General features: G+C 50.4%; 1 protein-coding gene across 1 annotated transcript in view; it reads right to left on the reverse strand.

The window, feature by feature from the left end:
• Positions 1-351: 351 nt before the first annotated feature.
• ATP9A (ATPase phospholipid transporting 9A) overlaps positions 352-17,038 on the reverse strand; it is a 108,916-nt gene continuing 92,229 nt past the window's right edge. The window contains exons 17-26 of the mRNA XM_039863730.1: positions 14,885-14,983; positions 12,827-12,916; positions 12,575-12,719; positions 11,731-11,795; positions 9,107-9,262; positions 6,202-6,266; positions 4,664-4,772; positions 4,014-4,071; positions 2,244-2,447; positions 352-851 (exon numbers count right to left, since the gene is read on the reverse strand). Of these exons, the coding sequence (XP_039719664.1) occupies positions 715-851; positions 2,244-2,447; positions 4,014-4,071; positions 4,664-4,772; positions 6,202-6,266; positions 9,107-9,262; positions 11,731-11,795; positions 12,575-12,719; positions 12,827-12,916; positions 14,885-14,983 (1,128 nt within the window). The 3' untranslated portion in view covers positions 352-714. The remainder of the gene's footprint in view (positions 852-2,243; positions 2,448-4,013; positions 4,072-4,663; positions 4,773-6,201; positions 6,267-9,106; positions 9,263-11,730; positions 11,796-12,574; positions 12,720-12,826; positions 12,917-14,884; positions 14,984-17,038) is intronic.

Below are 17,038 nucleotides of genomic sequence, written 5' to 3' on the forward strand. Positions count from 1 at the left end.
AGGTGGCAGGTGACGTTAACTCCAGGGCTACGGATGCTGAATGAGATGCAGGATAACACAGGGTTTATGGGGCTCTCCCTGCCTCGCCTCTCATTTGCTTTTTGCTAATCCTAGGAAGCCAGCGCTGCTGAACGTCTAAACAAGCAGGGCTGCCATGGAGACGACACTCAGCATTTCCAAAACGGACGCTAGCGCCTGGATACTTTTTACCAAAGGTCACTGTCTTTCCCCCGCCCCAAACCTACACCAAGAGCTTCACAGTTCTCCGAAACCAGTTTTGAAGAGTGAGGAAGGACGTAAAGAGCACACACACGTCAGGACTGTTTAAAACACAAGAACAAAAACAAAAGATCCTCTACCATCTTCGACGAGACGGAAACTTTTATCACATGATCACAAAATTCAAGTCATAAGGAAGCTTGCGCAGTGACCCACATATACATCTCTCGGCTGAGACACCAGTTTGAACGTAGTCACATTCACTCAGATATGAGTCACCAGGGGTCCGAATAGGGCCACGTGGGCACCTCCTGGGAACCCCCGCTCCTGTTTATCCAGTGTCAGGACGCCATGCAGAGCCTCTTCGCGTCCAAACTGCACGTGTGAGCGATTACGGCAAGGTCCACAGGTGGCGGTTAAGATGAACGGAACTTGAGCTCTGTCCTCAGGAAAGCAGAGGCCGGAGTCCCCCCGCCCCTCAACCGAGTGCGCAGCCTACGACGTGAGCTTCGAGTAGCTGGGGGGAGAGAACCGTCTTCGCAGATACTTGAGGATGTAGAGGGGGAGACAGCTGACCAGGGTGATAACAGAGACTTTCCACAGGAACGACAATGTGGCGATGAAGTACACATCTGTAAGCAAACGGGCAGACAGTGGTGAGCTGGCGGAAGGTTCCAGAAGGCGCGTGCAGTCCACAAGCGGCCGTCACAGCTATCACCCAATTACAAACGCATGGCCTCCTCCACCCAGTCTTTAAGGGGACGGACGTGTCACCAGCTACCGGCTTATAAAGGCTGGTAGCCTGACTTCCTCTCTCGGACCTGCTTCTGTAAATCCCTGATAGTCAGTGAAAGGCTCTTTTCAACAACTAAGAAAAGAAAACTATGGACCCAAACAAAACCCGATTCTTACAGGTGTTTTTGATTTGGAATCTGACAAGAGTTTTTCTTCCCGAACACGGCCGCTGGAAAACAGAAAGTAATCCTCAAACGCACACTTCTGCTCCCCAACTTTTTTCCCTTCGTCTGAACGATGGTCACAGAAAGCCGCAGACAGACGTGAGGGTGGCGTGAGGCAGGCTGAGCCCCCCTGGTCAGAAACAGAGTGACCTCGGGGGCTGTGACCTGTGGATAGGCCTCTCCTGCTGTAGGACAGTAAACCCTGCCGTTGCAAGGTCTTCGTGAGAGAGACGTGACAGCTTGTGGCTTTCAACAGGGAGCGGAGGCCACAGTAAACAATTTCCCCCACTGCCTGGGCGTAGGGTGGGGAAAACACGGCTGGCATTGATTAAGCACCTACTAAGTGCCAGGCCTGCGGCCCACCATGTGCTGTTCGCCCAGTCCACTGGCGGGTCCACATCTAAGGTGACCAACCACAGGACCCTGAGGGCAGAACCTGCGTCTTCTAGGCCTCTGGAACCCCCCGGCTTCAAGCCATTGAGCACCCGGTAGGTGCTCACAAAACCCATTCAGAGAGACTTGGGGACAAGTGTGAAACTGTTCTAAGACTGCTTTTCACGAGGGTGCTCCTTTATATTTACCAAACCTTTTTAAGGAGTGTTTGCTGACACATAAAAGACGTGATCAGAGACACTTTTGTGGTGAGGCAGTGTCTCAGCCAAACGATAATGCCAAGTCCCGTCGGCCTATCTTTCATTCATGAACATGACCTACGTGCCTGACATCTGCACAGCGCCAAAGAGCACAGCACAGTGGCCAGCTCCCTGGAGAAACCCACCAGCTCCTCCCTGAATTAAACAGAATCTCCTTCCAAAACAGTGTGGCGTGGTTCTCAAAGAAAACTCTATACTGAGATCATGTCCAACAGCCTCAGTTCCGGAAGGTTGATTGACAATTGCCACTTGTCCCAAGGGCACCCCAGTAAGAATATGGGGGAAGTAGCGTGCAAAGACCTGATGGGCAAAGAGCTCAGCATCCGAGGGCTGGGGAGGCTGCCTTCCTTCCCGAGTTGGTGAGACCTGATGGACAAGCTTTAAATGCGGGGGTGGGGAGGCGGTGTCTTACCAATGAATTCGTGTAGGAACACCAGGGAGGCGATGTAGCAAGCCAGGCTGAGCAGCTCGGCCACCGTCATAAGCCAGTGCCAGGTCTGGATTGTCAGGGCCACCATGAGCAGCTCGGTGAGGATCAGCGACGTGAAGGAAATGGCCACGATGTGCACGAATTCGGACTCGAACAGCAGCAGCGCCCCGTACATGATGGTGCTCCCTGGACACGCGGAGAAAGTCCAGGTGGGGAGAGGCCGGTGTCCCCCACGCAGCCCCCTCTGCTGGGAGCTGACCCTCCCACCCGCTCCCCTCCGAAGGCCCCCTCCTCTGTCACATTCACCTTTGTTTCTTCCCTTTAGACATAAAAGGTGCTACTTGTGAAATGAATGGTGCTCTACGGAGGTTTAAAGAGGCATCATGGTCAAGTTCTCCTATTTCCCCTTTTGACTTTATATAATGAAGAATCTATAATTGCAGGGATGGGGGGAGAGTGAGGGAGGAGGAGGGACAGAGTAACTCTCTGAAGAGGACGGAATGAGGGATAGAAATTTAAATATGTTATCAAAAATGATAAGAGAGAGGTAGTCATAAAAAGGCAGATATATATGAGTCCACTTAAAGGAGTCAGAGTCATAGAGGTGGTGAACAGCCTGGTGGTTCCCAGGGGTGGCCGGGGAGGGGAAGAGGGGGCTTGGACGCTGAGTTTCAGTTTTTTTCAGATGAAAAACTTCTGGAGCTCTGTTTCACGACAACGTCGACGCACTGAACACTACTTCAAAAGAGTTCAGACGGTAAACTGTGCGTTACGTGTTTCTTACGACATAACAGAGGCAACCAAGACACGCAGAGAACTCTGTACCTCTATCGGAAAGAGAAAGGGAAGCGCAAGCGGGTACGGAAAAGTTTTCATCGCGCATGGCAGGGACTGAGTGGATGGTGTCTCACGTGGATCAAAAATACTTGCAACGCAAGACTCATAGTGGCGGGGCGGGGAGGTCCGAAACCCCCCACTGTAACAGGGCTGAAGACGGAAAATGGAGCATCGCTGCTTAGGATCATGAACTTTTATGCAGGATTATACTTTGACCGACTCCTTAAAAACATCCTCCTCGATTTCTTTTAATGACAATTTAACCTCCTGCCAACAAATTCAGCGGTCACTATATGCTTTAATTGTGCACCCGTTAGTAAAAAAAATTATGAACCCAACGCACAGTATATATCTGTAAATTCCATATGTGCAGATGTAGAGAGAGATATTAAGACCACCGTATAAATATGTTATATACATGAAGAAACATGCATAAAGGCAGAAACTCTCAAAAAAGTGAGGAAAAAATAAATACACATAGAGGCTCTGGTATTTTCTTCTCCTACTCCGAGTTATCTTACAAAGGCTCTAAGTCTGAGGAACCACGGAAATAAATGCTTTCCGAAAATTGCAACTTGACCTCAGAAAAAGTATCAGAACGTTCCAGAAAATAATTACTTTTTGCTACGATGGCTAGAACACCTCAGCAGGTTTTGATTCGTATTGGTTATATTTTTCTCTGACTTCATCTCATTAAGCTGACAGCACCACCTCACACGTGGGACTTGCGCTGGGCTGAGCGTTCGCGTCCTGGGGACATGTTGAGCGGGGTTTTCCCCCGGGGGGACACTGTCACGCTCCTTACTGCTATTTTAGGATCCCAGCTTCTTCGTGTTCTACAGGCGACAGACAGTAAAGCTGACCTTGGGGTCAAGGCCAGAGCACAAGACAAAAGGTGGCTTTGCCCTTCCTTACCTTGATAGATGCTAATCAAAACCCATATCAAGAATGTCTTGTAGGATAACGGTCGTCCCTAAACGAGAGAGAGAGGGGACAGGTCATCGTGAATGGCTTGTCCGATGTGCCAGCCCCCTTCCTCCCGCTCTCCCGTGAATGAGATACGGCCACCTGCCTGTTTTCATCAAAAGACGTGGCTTACACATATCCGAAAACATTAAAAAGTTACGTTTTTTTTTAAGAGACTTGCTATCAGATGAGAATAAGCCCACCCTTTCGTAAAAATCCCTTAAAGGCAAATAAATGAAATTATATCCACACCCCCACGATTTTTAGAAGTGTGCACAAGAACATTTCTAGGGGTAGACACGAACGGCAGCTGCAAAACAGAACTGTCGGGGGCTTTTTAAAAAGTTGTTGGTTGGTTTGTTTTCCGTTGATATATTACTGTATTATTTCATATTCTTTACATGTACATATGTTCCTTTTTTAAGGAACAAAGTAAAACTCCCATGCCTTCCTCCCCAAAGCTACCGGAAGTTCAAATGTGCTCAAATCAGATATATGAAATATAAAAGCATGGATGGAGGAAGAGAAGGAAGGAGGGAGGGAGGGGGAGGAAGGAGGGAGGGAGGGAGAAGAGGGAAGGGGTTAGGAGCCCGACGAACCTTGAGAAGATCCTTGTAGAGCTCAGGATACAGCATGGCAACTTCCGACTTGACGTCTTTGTCCAGGACCAGAGAGAATACGGGAAACATGGTGTAGATGGTCGAGTACCTGGGAGGGAAAATCGCCACAGGTAAGACACAGCCAGTGGAGTGTGAGCAACGTGCTCCCCGCCCCCCCGCCCCACCTCTGGAGCCCAGTTTCCATGCATTCACTCGACAATGATGTATGGAGTGTCCATTTTGTGACAGGGCTGGTTCTAAGCACTAGAGATTCAAGATGGAAACCGGACAAAACCATCTGCCCTCAGAATGAGTGAGTCAATAAACAAATCCAGCAAACTGGCTGGAGGTAAGAGCTAAGGAGGCAAGTACAGTGAGGAAGAGGGAATAAGACACGGGGGGTGGGGGGAGGGTGCAATTTTAGAGAGGTGGCCAAGGGACGTGACGTTTGTCAACACCCAGGAAGCGAGGGGGCAGCCATATGCCAATATGGAGGGAAGAGCGTTAGGCAGAGAACAGTGAGCGCAGCACAGCCCCAGAGGCGGGAATGTGTCTGTCCTGTTGGAAGAAAGCAAGGCGGCCAGTGTGGCTGGAGCTGAGTGGGAGGAGGAGAGAGAGGAGATGAGAACCGAGAGGGAACGGGGACCAGGAAATGGAAGGCCAGGTGGCACACGGCTCAGGGGACCCCGACTATGTTCGGCCATGTTTTGTTCACTGTTCCAGAACCTGACAAAGGACTGTCCGTTTTTCTAATTAGAAACAGGCAGAATTCCAGCGCCTCCTCTCAGGTTGAATGGATGAAACATAAGAAGATGGAGGGTGTGCTTTGTAAGACTGTCCCCCGGGTGGCCAGTTGAACGTTCCGGGCCTCTTCATAACCAGGAGCGCACTCGAAATGCATCTCTACCTAGGGCAGGTGGTAACCAAGCCCCGCCTACCTGGGTGATTCAGAGACTGAGTGCATTCTCGGACAAGGTCAAAGGGAGCACCATACATTCCAGGTGAGGAGTGGGGGTGGGCTGGATGGCAGCAGATGTCCAAGTGACACCCTAACGTGTCAGTGGCACATGGCGGTCAAGCTCTCAGGGGGATTCAGTGAGAGAACAAGGCTCCGGCCCACCCCAGAGACCTGACAGCAGGACGTTCTACTGTGGTCAGCCACCCAAGGAGGCTACTTTTCAGACCCCCTTTCTCTTTTTCTAAGACCCAAGGGGATGGCTGAGTCCATGAACCTTTGATCCTGCTTTGGTTGTCAATTAGCCAATAGTCTCTGACTCTCGTGGGCGTTTCTCCCACACCAGGTACAAATGGCCAAGTGCTGTGGACCGCGAGCCTGCTGGCCTCCGCTTCCTCAACCTGGTTACAGGCTCGGCGGTTCAAAAACATTTATTCAAAAGGTTCTAAACTGCATGGCTGGATCTGCCTCGACTGGCGACGTAGGGACTGATGGGTCTTTACACAAGGTTTCTTCTCTTTTCTGCGGCATTTTAGGGACGTTTCATAAAAAAAAAAGTAATGCCTTGCCTGGATTTCCTTACCCGATGATGAGGAATCCTTGGTAGAGAGGAACGGAGGCGAAGTAAAACACGGAGGAGAAGACAGCCTGTGCCGAGGAGGAAGAAGGTGTTACCCAAAATCGGGACAAAAGCCCTACGTTTATGTCCATACGAACGGCACCCAACACATACGGAGCACTTCCTCTACACCCGCACTGTCACAAGTGCGCTCAGCCTCACACAACCCTAGGAAGGAGGTACTGTCATCGTCCCCATTGGATAGATGAGAACCGAAAGGCACAGAGAGGCTAGGTGACTTGCCCGAGATCACACAGCTCATAAGTGACAGAGCCGGGGGTCACACTCGAGGAGTTGAGCTCCAGAGTCCACTCTCAGACCCTCTGTGAACATTTAATCAAGTTCCACGAGCTAGACTCAGCCACACTTTGCATATGAGCTCAGTGAATCTCCAGAGCCACTCACGAGACTGAGTCCTCATGTCATGTGCATTCTACAGAAGGGGAAACTGAGCATGTAAATGGCACTTTGGGACTCTAGTCCACCTGTCTCCAGAGCCCACGCTCCTAGGAGGTCAGAATTACTGCCTTTCCGGGTGTGCAACTGATAAGTTGGCATACGTAGGGAAACCAACATGGAAAACTATCCTGCGTCGTGAGGCTATATACCAGTTCCCCTGGACGGTGGGGTTGCAGAGATGGCTTTACTTTTTATGCTACACGTTTCAGTATTTTTCCAATTTTTACAAATTGCAATTAGACAAAAGCAATAAAGGTAGTTACAAGTCTTTACAAATCTTTACTGCCTGATTGGGAATCTATTAGCTATTGGCAGTGAAAAATAGGCTGGGCGATCAAATCCGGCCTGTGCTCTGTTGCTTTCTTCTCTGGACATCTACAGAAGGAAAGTGGTCTCCAGACTAATTTCTATTAGTATAAAGCCAAAGGGAGACCAGAGACAACTGCCATCTGGAGGCTTTTTAAAAACGGAACACAGGGAGGAAGGCTGAGCAGACCAGTGATTAGAAAGGGTGTCTAACCAGAAATGTCTCCCTCTCATCACCTGTTATGGGTGTTCACTTGGCACCAGGCCACGGTCATGAGCAGCTGTGGCTGCACCCTGGTCGTGATTTCAGAATTGAAAGTTAACAGCCACTTTTCAAATGACCTTTCATCCAGACTGGACCGCTGCAGAGAAAGAATGGGTGTACAATGTCGAAAGCCTGGTGTCTAGTTTTGCAAATCGACATCAAGAGCCTCTTTGTCTAAAAGGGTAGGGCTGACCGTTAAAAGCCTTCATCTTGGAAAGAGGACGTTGGGGAAAATAAAAACGCTATGTCCATATGTATCGAAGACAGATGCCAAGGTGCAATGCTAACGGGGACTTGTGCTCAGCCAGCCATTTTCAGCACAGTGGACAGGGGTCACGGGCATTTTTCCTGCAGGACAAAGAACAATTTCTCCTCGTGGGATATTTTTTTTCTGAATCGATGTTCATGGCATTACAGAAGTCAGCTCATCTAGGCCAGCTCTTATGTATCGGCCCAGGGATGAGCTGATTAATTGCCCAGTGATTAAAACCGTAGGACTATCCAGTTCGTTTGATGAGCTAACATAAATTATAGTGAACCATACCAGCTGTTTAGATTTACATCATGTTGATGAAAATCACTTTAAGGCTCCTACACTCATAAATGCAGTAGATATTAAAAACATACAGTCACCCCCAAAGGGCATGGATGAGGCCAGTGGAGGAAGAATTCTCATGAGCACAGAGCCGCATTGCCCGATGCATTCTCAAAGGCAGCCTAGCACGCCTTCTGCCTTTCACGTATGATTAATCACTTCCCCCGCAAATTAAAAGGTCACCTTATTTTACATATCATCCTGTTTTGTTTTTGTTCATCACGGTCAGGATGCCTTCAGCACCTGATCCCTTATAAAACTCTGTTTTTCAAAGCAGCCATGTTCGAGAGGCGAGGGAGGTCTCGTCATCCCCGTTTCACAGGTGCAAAGACTGAGACCCGGGGTAGCAGACGACATGCTCAAGGTCTCACGGATACAGCAAGTCCTCACTCAACACTGTCGACAGGTTCTGCGACTTTAAGCAACAGGACGTACACCGACACCAATTTTTGCCATAGGCTAATTGGCTTAAAAAGGAGTTAAGTTCCCACGGCATCTCACCAACACACGTCATAATGAAATGACGTTGAACAAATCGGTATCATTCAAGGACCTATATTCTCGCCTCTGGGGGTGTCCCCACCTAAATGCTGACGGAGGAAAATCAGTGGACAGTTTTTCAACACCTAAAATGTTTTCTTTCCTTCCTTTCAGCCTTCTTCCTAGTACACAGTTAACTGCTGCAGCCCGCTCTGCATCACAGATACCCAAGGACGAGACCTTGATGAAGGGCACAGGGAGGAGTCCCCCTGCCTGAACAGACTAAACCCCTGAGGGACACTGAACTATTTCCTTACCCTGAGCCTGGGACTCCCTACCGGCAAAATGGGCACAGGCTACTGTGAGGATTGCACCAGACACTGTATTGTGAACTTAGCCAGACACCCAGCATCTAGAAATCACTCAGAAAGAGCAAGTGAGCCTTCGTTTGTGGTTACCCTCTGTTGGCCCTTATTTCTGCATGTGGAAAACTCGGTACCCACTCGGCATTTTACGCTGTGTTTTTTTTTGTCTCTAGCGAGCCAATTACAAAAACTCGCTCCCAATGATAACAACTCTGGTCATTTACGTGACACCCATTTCGTGCCAAGCACTGAAAGGCAGCACTGCCGATGTCCACGTGCACTCCACACGGCAGACATGGTCTTCACCTGCTAGGAGAGGAAAGACCTCATGCAATCTGCGGTCCATCAGCTGCAGTGTGGCCGCGCGCACCTGTGTAGAGATGCCAGCTGCACACCCACCTGCATGGTGCTGATACAGAGGCTCCTGTGAATCACGAACTGGCTGAGGGCGGCCGAGCGCTTGTAGCTGTTGCGACCGTGTACCATGAGCAGCCGGCCAAGATGCTTGAACTGAGTGATGGAGAAGTCCGAGGCCAAGGCAGCCTGTTTTCCTTCCTAAAATCCAATGAAATCGGGCACCGTCAGAAGCACGAGAGGTCAAGGAAAACACTTTTTTTTTTTAATTGAAAAAGCAAGACACTGTAAGGAGATCTTTGAAGAACTTCAATAAAGAGACTCTTTGGTTTCAAGCTATACACAGTTGGTGGTCCCAGTCTAAATTTGATTTTAAAAAGAGGAATTTATTTAAATAAAAAACATTCCGAATCACAGTCATAATTTGGAGGTCAAATGGATCTAGTATTAAGCCTGAGGCTAAGGCCCGCTCCATAATGTGCATCAGAAGCAAAGAGTCATTCAAAGATGGATGTTTTACAGCACCCGGTCTCCTTAAGAGTTAGTTAAATGTAGAGCGGGGGAAATCAGATGCTGTGAAGGGTAGTAAATGGGACCTTCCTGAACACACAGCTTTGCACATTTACAGAAGTGGAAATAATTTATAGTGCAACCATATAATAGAATTTTGTAATTGTAAAGTCATATAAAGGTACACGACAGATGCCATGCGCAGGGCAGACGGACATCAGGGCCCCCGACGTGACACAACAGGAAGACACAAACTCCCCTTCGGTGCTACTCACACCAAAAACACAGAACCTGCAGTAAATCCCTCTGACACAGAGACATCATGGGACAGTCTACATCTGTCCTGAACGCTTCAAAAACATCGATGGTGTTATAAACACTGCCCCCCCCCAAAAAGAAAAGACGGAGAAAAGTGTTCTAAAGAAGATTAAAGAGACATGAAGACATGATAATAAATGCAATATGTGATCCTTCACTGGTTGCTATGATTTTTTTTTTCTTAAAAAAGCATTTTGAGGACAACTGAGGAAATTAGACTATGAAAATTATGTATTATTATTATATCGACATTACGTTTGGAGAGAGAAATAACGTTTCTTGCGAAGAAAAATGGCCCTTGTTCTTAAGAGGTCCACGCCAAAGTATTTAGGGGTACCATATCTGCAACTGACTGTCAACTGATTTGGGGGGTGGGGGCGGAGACAGAGAATGTGGCAAATGTTAGCAAGTGGTAAATTAAAGCAAAGAGTAGACAGGAATGCATTGTTCTATTTCAGCTTTGCTGAAGGAGTGACACTTTTCAAAATAGAAAGTTTGAGGGAAGGTAAAAAAATGATAGATCTACATGTTCTGACATGGAAAAAAATCCAAAATATCACAGATTTAAGCTGAATTAAAAATGGATAGTATAATGACTTTAATTTAAAATTGTACATGAAATTGTATATGTGCATGTGTAAGATGTGTGTGTGTATATATATGTGTGTATATATATGATATATACATACCCGTAACCAATAATATACGCACAGGCAAAAATTCTGGAAGAATAATCAATGTGACTAGTTTGATGCAGCTATTTAAAAGAAAGGATGTATTTTATCCATTTCTAAACTGTTTTAATTTTTTACAGTGACTTTTACTTATTCCTTTTATACTCCAAAAAAAAAAGGAATATGATTTTAAGGGAAAATGTTTCAGTTCTACATAGAAATGTGTAAAGAATTCTATTAAACTCAAGTGTGCATCTTAAAAACCTCCGTTAAAGGAGCCTCATATAGACGTCAGACTGAACATCTCATTCAAAGATCAGTTATCTGTTAACAAAACTGTCAACTTGGATGAGAATGTGAAAACCAGGACGGGTGGGAAAGGGAAGGGGCCCGCGGAGTAGGCGAACTCACGGGGACGTGGAAGGAAATGGACAAGGGAGCATCCCCCGGCCTCGCTCAGGGCCCCTGTGCTCTTATTTTACACACAGTTCTAACGAAGTCAGTGACCACTATTCTTGCCGAGACTCATTTAGAGCCGGAGTCCCCAACCCCCAGGCCGTGGACGGGTACCAGTCCGTGGCCTGTTAGGGCCACACAGCAGGAGGTGAGCGGCGGGCCAGCGAGCACGGCTTCATCTGTATGTGCAGCCGCTCCCCAACACCAGCATCACCGCCTCAGCTCTACCTCAGGTCATCGGGCGTTAGATTCTCCTAGGAGCACCGGTCCCTGATACCACAAAGGTTGGGGACTGCTGCTTCAGAGGGCACAAATTTAGAACGAGCAGAATAAACCACGGGAGGCAAGCACGCAGTTGACAAGGGAAGAGACAGAAAAACTATGCTCTAACACACACTAGAAATAACTGTGGCTGTCGAGGCCTTTTAGCGAGGGGCAAACCGTGCCACCCTCTTCTACAATTCCCAAGAGGTCAACATTCATCTGTAAGACACAGCGGAATGGATTCTGACTTCCAGGTCATGAGACTAGGTAATTAGGATGCATAGTTCCTTCTGTTTCACGCTTCTAATCTAGCAGCACGAAAGCTGTGTCTTTGAGGAGAAAGAAACCCCAGTGAGTGGAGCAGAGTGGCCCCCAGCCCGGCGACACAGCACCTACCACCTTCGCTCCAAGCGCTTGGCGACAGGTGGCCTCCCCTCACGTGCTCACCTTGCCCTCGACGCCCACGCCGCAGTCGGATTCCTGAATCATGCTGACGTCATTGCCTCCATCACCTGAGGGTCACACGGACCAGAGAGAAAAGCCGGGAGATGGGGGAGAGGCGAGAAACGGGACCCCCACATTTCATTCTGGCGTTCCGTGATCATACGTGTTCTCCCTGCGACGAATGCTTACTAACTGCTTTTTCTGCTCTGCTCCGTTTAACCACGCCACGCTGCGGTATCGGGCTCCTATTTTACAGAGGAGCTGAGTCACAGGGACCAGGTGACTGGCTGAGGGTCCCAGCCCCGCCTCTGAGCCGCGCCATGTCACCACTTATCAGCACTGACGGACATCGCACCTTTGAACGTTTACTGGGCACTGTGGCAATGAGCACTTTTTAAATGCCACCCCGTTTAATCCTCGCACGCACCCCTGGAGGAAAACACTGTGACTACTCCTTTCTTTCTGCCAATGAGCAGACACAGACTCGGACGGGGGAAGGAAGCCACTGGGCACCCGGCCAGCGAAAATCAGCAGAGCAAAACCCAGACCCAGCTCCTCGGTGTGTGGTCTTCACCCCGCCTCTCAGTGCTGCGTCCCGTCCCGTGTCACTGGCAGAGGAACTGCAAGCTAAGGAGAGGAGCCCCCGGGCAGCCTTATCTACTCTTTCTCAAAGGGAAACAGTAAAAATAATAGTTGTAACAAAAAGAGAGCCAAGTCTGTGTGGGGAGGACACCGCGGCCCGAGTAAAGTAGCCTGGGGAATCCGAAGAACATGGCGGCGGGGTCCAATCATCCTTACAGAAAACTGATCCCGCCCGCCACGGGGACAGGGCCTGGCAGCCACCTACCGACGGCACAGGTGAGCTTTCCTGTGCGTTCCTGGAGCAGGCGCACGATCTGGGCCTTCTGGGTGGGGGCGCAGCGGCAGCAGACCACGGCCGGGCACTGGCAGGCCAGCTCCATGAACTCGTACTCATAGTACTTGAGGCAAACCTGTTGGGGGCGGCGAGGCGGGTGGGTCGGCCAAGGTCGCGTCCCCCACGCCCGCAGGAAGGGGCATGCTCCTGGGAGGACCCGCCTGGCGAGGTCCCTGCACCCACCTCCAGGGAGTCCCCAGAGATGACCAGGGCACAGTCATGCTTCCTGCGGAAGGCATTCAGCTCGAGGTGGGCCTCGCCGCGGTTGGTCACCTGGAAGAGAAAACAGGGGTGTGGGAGGCCTTGCTCTCCACAGAACAAACAGTGGCTTCCTGGAGCCGGTGTGAAGACAATGGCCACGCCAGCCAAGGAACCCTGCCCCTCCCCTGCCACCCGTGCCAAATCAAACCCTGTTATGATTCTGGGGGAACTGGGACAGCCCGCATACCAACCGTCACCTTGCATTTCCCCCAGGATGGCTGTGACCCACATAAGAAAAGCAAGAGCTAAAACCAACTGCGCCTTCTTCTGTGCCAGGCCCTGCGGTCAGCGTGCCTCACAGATCGTCCCCATTTACTGCTCACGAGGACCCAGCAGGGTGCCCAACAGTGACAGCGCACTTTACTCGTGAGGGAACGGAAGCAGCCTGCCTAAGTGGCACGGCTAGGATGCCCTGGAGCTGGCAGTGGCAGCCAGCAGGGATGGCCAGCTTTTCTGTAAAGGCCCAGATGTTAACTACTGTAGGCTCCGTACACCTGACGGTCTGTCACAGCCACGCAACTCTGCTGGGGTAGTGCCTGAGTGGCCTCAGACAGTATGTAAACGGATGGCTGTATCTGCGTTTAAATAAAATTTTATTTACAAAAACAGGTGGCCAGCACGTGGGCCACAGCTTGCGACCCCTGAATTCTAGAACATACAGTCGACTCTCATTATCTGCGATCGTCACATTCTACAAAGTCACCGTGAGCACTGAATGAGTGAACAGTAAACCACTGCTCCTCGGGGACACGCAGGGCTAGCTAGGTTCCTGCCAGCCTCTGGCCACAATGTTTTTGTCAAGTGATCAATAGATAACCTGGTTTTACATGCGTTTCTGTTTAAAGGCATCTTTTAAAAATACACGTTGTTGACTTGTTATGATGGAACTCATGGCCAGCAGCGCTGGAACGCATGCCTGACCGAAGCTCATCTAACACACATAGTATCTCTGTGGGGCACATGGCCACCTTCCTGAACTTCAGCCCTGTGCTGGGGGCCATTTTACACAGCGAAGTTGCCAACAAAGAGCACGAAAGTGAGGGAAAAAGTGGCATTAAGTAGACCGTGAAAAGGACATTTGTGTACAGCATGAGAGTTGAACGAGACAGCAGGGTGCCACCTTGTCTGACCTCAGCTGGAACGCGCACCTGTCCATAAGTGACTCTGAAAGCACCGAGGGTGAGCAGGCAAATGCGCAAATACAGAATCCACGAGGGTCGAGTGTATCTGCCTCTCCGCACAATGCCATTTGTGCTGTTCCCAAAACTACTGGATTTCTTGAAGCTTCTGTGTGCCATGGACCAAAGGCAGGGGCGAGGGGCAGATCGCCCAAAACATTTAGAGCCCCTGTAGTTGTCTGGCACAGTGGCTCTGATTTCGGATACATGGGACAGGTGCATCCTGCCCCATAGGGTGCCCAGTGCTCACCTCCCAACTCGGCGAGGCCAGTCACAGCCCCTGGCTTCCGGCCTCGGAGTGGCTCCTTCTGTCGGCACTGGTTGGCACAAGTTCTTGCCACAAGGGCAGGAAATTTCTCATGTGCCCATGCAACACACCTCCTTCTAAAGGCTCCTAGAGGTATTCCTTCAGGAGGGCACACAGGACAACACCTGTGATCTGGAATTTATTCCTTAACCGAGGACTTCAAGGGAATCCTGGACTCATAGGTACAGTTTCGCATGTAGGAGCTTACCCGCATCCTACCTCTTGTCAGCTTCTCAAGGGACCACGACTCCCACCAGGTTAAGGGCAGCGTTAACCCCGGGCTGTAACGAGGTGTCCTTGAACCACCCCCGGAAGGAGCCCGTTAGCTTCACCTGGGTCATTAATTCCACCCAAACGAACGACGGAAGCCCTGCTTCCCCCGAGCTGGTCACTGTGCTTCTCCCTCCCCTCGTTAGGGGTTCACTCGAGGTTATGAGGTTACGGGGCAAACGGCGGCATCACCCCCACGAGACCCCAGAGCAGAAAACGCTTTACCAGCCGAAACACGTGGATGTCCTGGTTTCTGGTCACCAGATGTGCATTCTTCGCTGTGCACGTAGCTGTCTCCAGCTTGTCCCCCGTCAGCATCCAGACCTGAAATCATGGCATGAAAGGGGTCCTCTCTGTCAGTGTCCGAGGCCGGCCCGTCACCTACGTCAGCTGAGTTTCCAAGAACATTGAGCTGAACTTGGTATGCCCCATTTACTTCCTCGAGGCTCATGGTTGTCCCCCATGCACCGCAGGAAACACCCAGTTCAGGGGCTTCAGGACACCAAGTGACCACTGCTGGTGGCATCAAAAGCTGGTGTGATGCTTTTCATACCTTAGACCCTAATCACAAAGCAGAAAACCGTCTGGCCACACACTTCAGGAGATATCATGAAGCGAGGCCTCTGACCTCATAATCCCCCTTCTGGGAACTTTTCTTAAAGCAATAAATAACCTCAAAGAAGGGGAAGCCTGCTGGGATGAGGGGTCACTTCCGTGTCCGACAGGAAACACTGACTTGTGACATCACAGATGGTCTCGCTGCGTGGCTGGAAGCCCCGTGCGTAATCTCGCGAAGGTTAACCCTGACTCTAAAACCACGTCAAGTTCTTCCACACCTCCTAACGAATCATTCTGCACATCACTGCTGCGGGCTCAGAGAGAGTAGGTGACTTGCCCCAAAGCCACACAGCTAGCAGCTGTCCCAACCAGAATCCGGGTGTTCCAAGTCTAAATGGAACGTGCTTTGTACTCTGCTGATTTACCCTTTAGCACTTTGTTCTCTTTGCTCCCACCAGGGAGGGGCCTTAGAGCCATCAGACAAAAGAACTCTGGGCAGAGAGGAAGTTTAGGAAGGAAAAAAACGCAGCTTCCCACGTGCCCGCCATGCCAGGCGCCCAGCGAGCGCTGCTCAGACGCAGTGTGTTTTACCTTCGCCGTAACTTTATGAGGCAAGAAAAGGAAGCACTGAGGAGCCAGGCCACTGACCAAGGGACACAGAATTTGTCAGTGGAGAGGCAGGACTTAAACCCAGGCAGTACGGTGGCCGGGATGAAGGCCCCAGGCCCACCTGGGGGCCTTGCCTCTGGGTTTGGCCCTAATGCGTGTGAGCCTTCTCCCTCAACGTCCCACCTGGCCTCAAAAACAAGACTGTTCTAAGTGGTCCCAGTTTGGTGCCAGTTTTCAGGGTTTTTCTGTGAGAGAGCACATGCCAAACACGGAGCCAGGAGGCTCAGGTTCTAGAAAACCCCCAGAAGTCATCAGCACACCATATGGCTCGTGTCCCACGTTGAGACAATAGGAAAGAAATACAATAAAGACAATAGGAAAGTGCCCAGACCCGAGCCCCATTCCCGGTGCCACACGTCCCCGTGGGAGAAGCTGGGCAGTGCGGCCACCCCGCTCGGCCTCGGCTATTGCAGTTGGAAAGGGGCCACGTGGGGTGTTTTCGAGTTCTACCCTCTTCCGGCCTGCGAGAGGCCATACCCTAGACCCTAATCACAAACCACCTGGGCCCCCCACATTCCCCCTCCCCTCCCATGTAACCAGGGAAACCAGAAAGAGAAGTCCAGTCCACGCTCAGTAAAACAGCTCATCACTGGGAGAGAATCATTTTGAAGAGGAGAAAATTCTCAGGACCAAGTCAGGAGCAGAAGCTGGAATCTCCAAAACTCCGGGAGGAGAGGTCTTAGAAAGGGTCAGCGACGAATTTTAAAGACCACTATGCAACAGGAAGTGGCCCGTCTGAGGTCAGACTGTTTGGCCCGTCTGAGGTCAGACTGTTTTCCCAAAACTGGGATCTCGCTGGCAATTTCCCATGAGCCAAAGGTCCATGACAGCATTCAATTTACAAACCTCCGTGGAGCTCCTTTATTATGGCGGGCCCAATCCGCGTGCTCACATGGCCCCGCTCACAAGACTTTTGCCAAATGCAGGCCCAAGGGTGCAGTGAGAGCTGCTCTGAGGCGGAGGCAGGTGGCAAACGTGCAGGAACAGGGTTTCAGGAGCTTGGAGCCAAGGAGCCAGCTGATCCTGTGCCACGGCCCACTAATGTGGAGCCTGCTCCCCGGCGCCCTCTCCTGGCCTCTCCCCATTAAATGAGTGGATGCAGATTTTGGGGCCCCAAATAGTAGAGTAGATGTAGATGTGGATGTGGATGTT

Source organism: Pteropus medius, unplaced genomic scaffold (assembly GCF_902729225.1).
Source record: "Pteropus medius unplaced genomic scaffold, Ma_sr-lr_union100, whole genome shotgun sequence".
In the NCBI taxonomy this organism is placed as follows: Eukaryota; Metazoa; Chordata; class Mammalia; order Chiroptera; family Pteropodidae; genus Pteropus; species Pteropus medius.